Source organism: Empidonax traillii, unplaced genomic scaffold, assembly GCF_003031625.1.
Source record: "Empidonax traillii isolate 1590-97213 ecotype Southwest subspecies unplaced genomic scaffold, ASM303162v1 scaffold4161:size10014, whole genome shotgun sequence".
Taxonomy (NCBI): Eukaryota; Metazoa; Chordata; class Aves; order Passeriformes; family Tyrannidae; genus Empidonax; species Empidonax traillii.
Window position 1 is genome coordinate 1 of NW_020959354.1, and position 4,149 is coordinate 4,149.

At 48.1% G+C, this 4,149-nt stretch overlaps 1 protein-coding gene across 1 annotated transcript; it reads left to right on the forward strand.

Annotated features, from left to right (window-relative positions):
• Window positions 1–598: 598 nt before the first annotated feature.
• Window positions 599–4,147, forward strand: LOC114072855 (attractin-like; the record flags this gene model as incomplete). The annotated part of the gene is made up of 4 exons (XM_027910683.1): window positions 599–683; window positions 2,192–2,412; window positions 3,485–3,606; window positions 4,047–4,147. Coding segments are annotated over 4 exons (529 nt in total), but the record flags the coding sequence as incomplete, so codon positions are not given.
• Window positions 4,148–4,149: the final 2 nt, after the last annotated feature.

Sequence of the window (4,149 nt, forward strand, 5' to 3'; positions counted from 1 at the left end):
AAAAAAAAAAAAAATGGAATAATCCCACGTTGTGTTAAAAGAGGAAAACAACCACGAATCCCTGAGCTACGATGAGTGAGAAATGTTTTTGAGAACATGGGTATCTGCCCTCTAGGAACATAATTGCAATGGAAATAAAAAGAAAGATAAGCCTCTGTTCTCAGTGAAGCTGGTTTGGGGCAAAACTGCAAATAATTCACGTGTAAACAGATAAAAACTGAACTTGTTACACGGGAAAAAAAAAAATCCAACTGGTAAAGGAGGGAAGCAGCTTCCTCTTGCCCTGTTCCCTGGGATAAGAGCCCAGGAAAAAAAGACCAAGCCCCTCTTGGCTCCCCCCTCCTGTCAGGGATTGCAGAGCCAGAAGGTCCCCCCTGAGCATCCTTTTCTCCAGGCTGAGCCCCCCCAGCTCCCTCAGCCCCTCCTGCTGCTCCAGCCCCTTCCCAGCTCCGTTCCCTTCCCTGCACACGCTCCAGCCCCTCAGCGTCTTGGTTGGAAGATCCCAGGTGCTTTGGGATTTCTCAGGAAGGATTATGCTGTTTAATTGTCCTGTTCCTTATCCTGAGAGTGCTTCTGAAAGGAATGTTTTCCCTCCCAGCCTGCGATCGGTGGTCGGTCCTTCCTCGCCCGGGGCTCCACCACGACGTGAACAGGTTTGGACACTCGGCTGTGCTGTACAACAGGTAAGGACAGAGACACTCCCACCTCAATAAACACCCCCCCACGGGGAACTCAGTGATGCTGAGACCAGAGGGGTGAGGATCTGGCCCAGACCTCCTTCTCCATGGAGGTTGTGGCTGTCCCTGGATCCCTGGAAGTGTCCCAGGCCAGGTTGGAGCAACCTGGGCTGGTGGAAGGTGTCCCTGCCCATGGCAGGGGGTGGAATTGGAGGGTCTTTGAGGTCCCTTCCAACCCAAACCATCCTGTGATTCTCTGAACCTCTGAAAGTTCTTTTGTAGTGTCTTCAGTATCCACCTGTGCCCATCAGCCCTTCACTGGACTAAACTCAACTCACTAAACTGTCTCAGCCCACTTACTTTGTTCAATACCTTGATTTTTTCTTCATATATCTATTCCTTTCTCCTGCTTTTATGTATATTCCTATTTCTTCTTTCTTTCTGTGTCTTCTCTATTTCATAATTGTGCGTTCCAGTTTATTTCCCATTTCTTGCTCAGGAGTTGTCAGTGCATCTGTCTCCAAACCTCCATTTGCCTCGTGGTATCTCACTTTGCTCATGTTTCAGTTTACAAACTTTCTCCCCTCAGTTTACACACCTTTATCCTGTGGGGCCCTTCTTTCCCAGCCATGTGATGTCCAGTGTTTAGGGAAAATCCTAGGTGAGGTTCCAGCTTTAAAGCTTTACCCACTGTAGTGATATCCCTGATTTCTTTCTGGCTGTAGAAGCAACTGGGAAAAATTTTATTTCACAGGAGTCCTAAAATAGGATGAAAATCATATTAAAAAATACTCATTATTCGGCCAAAGCTGGCCTTGATCCTTTCTCCACTGCCTTTTTACCTGTACCCTGACAAACCTGGGTTCACAGGGAGTTTTTGAGTGACGTTTTTATGTGACCCGTAAAACTTGATGTTTTGCCTGAGGCAGTTGTGATCCTGAAGACGGTTTAAAAACCTCACCCCTTCTTCTACAAAGCATTCTGTTGGTTTGGGCTTTGTTTGGTAGTTTGTTTTTTTTTAGCTGACACAGTGACTCTGCTCACTCGGTACCAGCCATGCAAACTGGTTTTGTGCCAGCGGAGCAGCGACAGCACCGAATTGTTTTGTCCCGGTTCCTGGACTCTGCTTTAACGGTGTGACACCATCTCCCAGAGTTTTAGTCTTCCTCCCTCTCACTTGCCACTGCAAATCCCAGGAAGATCCCAAATTTTGGGATCTCATCAGGCAGATCAGGTGCCTCCCAGAGTTTCTGGCTGGAGGGGAAGGTCGGTCCGTGACCTTGGGTGGGTTTCGAGTCTGTTGAGATTCTCCGGCTTCCCCGAAACAGCGAAATTTCACTGACCTTTTCTTTAGTGCCTCCCTTAACCAAGAGCTATTGACGTGGATTTACACCCTCTGGGATGTAATAAAACACCTTAAATCAGACCTTAAATCCCGTTCGCCCGGAGCGGCGGCGCGCGGGAACGCCCGCGAGTCCCTCCTCTCTCTCTCCCCCACCTTCCCTCTCCTCCAGCACCATGTACGTCTTCGGAGGCTTCAACAGCCTCCTGCTGAGTGACATCCTGAAGTTCACCCCCGAGAGATGCGAGGCTTTTGCCAACGAGTCGTCCTGCCTGCGGGCGGGGCCGGGCGTCAGGTGCGTGTGGGCTCCCAAACCCGCCCGCTGCGTCCCCTGGGAAAACGCCACCCTGGAGCAGCAGCAGAAGGTCTTGGAAGATTGTCCTCCCAAGCCAGGTATGTGCCACGTTCCTTCCATCCCCCTTTTCCCGGAGGTTGTTTTCCCTTTCCAAGGCCTGCCGTGTGCTGGTTGTGTGTCGTTACGAGGTCGCCGTAAATGCCCGGGAGTCCTTCCCCTGACCAGGTGTTCGTGAAATCTTTCTCCTGTCTCGCTGTTTGGACTTGCTGTTTCCATCATCATCCAGGAATCAGGCCTGGACCATCGCTGGAGATATTTGCTCCAAGAACTGACCTTTTGAGATCCAGCAGTTTGCCACGGGGCAAGGGAAGGGATCTGGATCTGGTGGGGTTGTCCTGTGCTCTTCAAGAGAGGCAGCAGGAATAACTTCAGGAGTAACTTTAGGAATCAAGTTCCTTTATCTTTAAGGTCCCTTTCAACCCAAACCCCTCTGGGATCATGTGTATAGGGACAAAATGAATGAATATTTTAAGGTCTGATTCCCGTGTTTTCCCTCAGGATAATTCTAGAACAACTTGATCCCGATGCATTCATTGCCCTGAATTGAATTTAAGGTCTGATTCCCGTGTTTTCCCCTCAGGATAATTCTAAAGCAACTTGATCCCGATGCATTCATTGCTCTGAATTGAATTATGCAGCCCTTGATTCTGTAATAGATTGTCATCCTTTAATTATTTAATAGGAATAGATGTGAGGGGACATTGCTTTGCTGGGCTCTCGATGTACAATAGATTTTCACAAACCACAGGCAACAAATAATTGGCAAGAGAGTGAAAAGTTCAAGCTTGGCATGGAAATGCTCTGCTCGAAGGCCAGGCTTGCAGGAAGATGGTGGGAAATGATCACTTGTCCTTATGGAATGTCTGAACATCCGTGTTTTTTATTTCGTGTCTTTCTGCATTTCCTGGTGTGTTTTAGGGCTCCCTGGACACCAAAAATGTCAATAAATGCAATTTTTCCACCAGTCCAAGCCCATGGAAGCCCCTGATTTTAGTTGCTAACAGCAGATGCGCCGCTGTTTGGTTGCATCTTTGGCTGCAGATAACCAAGTTCTTGGAGCTCTGTCGGGAAATGCCTGTTTTTGGTCATGCAGGTTTTTTTCTTTACTAGTTGTAGACAATGAAAAATGTGATCAGATTACAGACTGCTACAGCTGTACAGCCAACACCAACAGCTGTCAGTGGTGCTCTGACCAGTGCATCCCAGCACACAGCAACTGCACCGAGGAGCAGGTAAATGGAATCTGAATATTCCTTGCTTTAAGTTCCCCCTGTGGAATTGCCAGTGCCCCCCACGTTTTCATCCATCAGTGTTATGATCCCTCTTTTCTTATTCCTCAGCTCTGAAGCGCTACATGCTTGCATTTTTTTCCAGGTTGATCCAAGGGGTTTTTGTGGGATTTTCCCGATGGATTTAGGAGGGCTGTTGTGGGCACAGGGAGGGGCAGAGGTTTCCCTGCTGTGAATCACAAGGGTGTGATTAATTCTTAATCACAGTTTGGGTTTGATACCAGCAGAGCTTCACCTAAAAAATAACCAATCAGCCCTCTTGTGGAAGCTCTAGGGAGGAAAACCTGCCAGGTGGCAGCTTGGGGGAACGTCTGGGATACCCAGCCCTGCAGCTTTTGGGTATAGAAATACCAAAAATATAAATATGTTGCTGTTCCTTTTAGGTCCCTATTACTCTCTATGACAATTGTCCCAAGGATAATCCTGCTTATTACTGTAACAAAAAGACAAGCTGTAAAAGCTGTGCCATGGATCAAAACTGCCAGT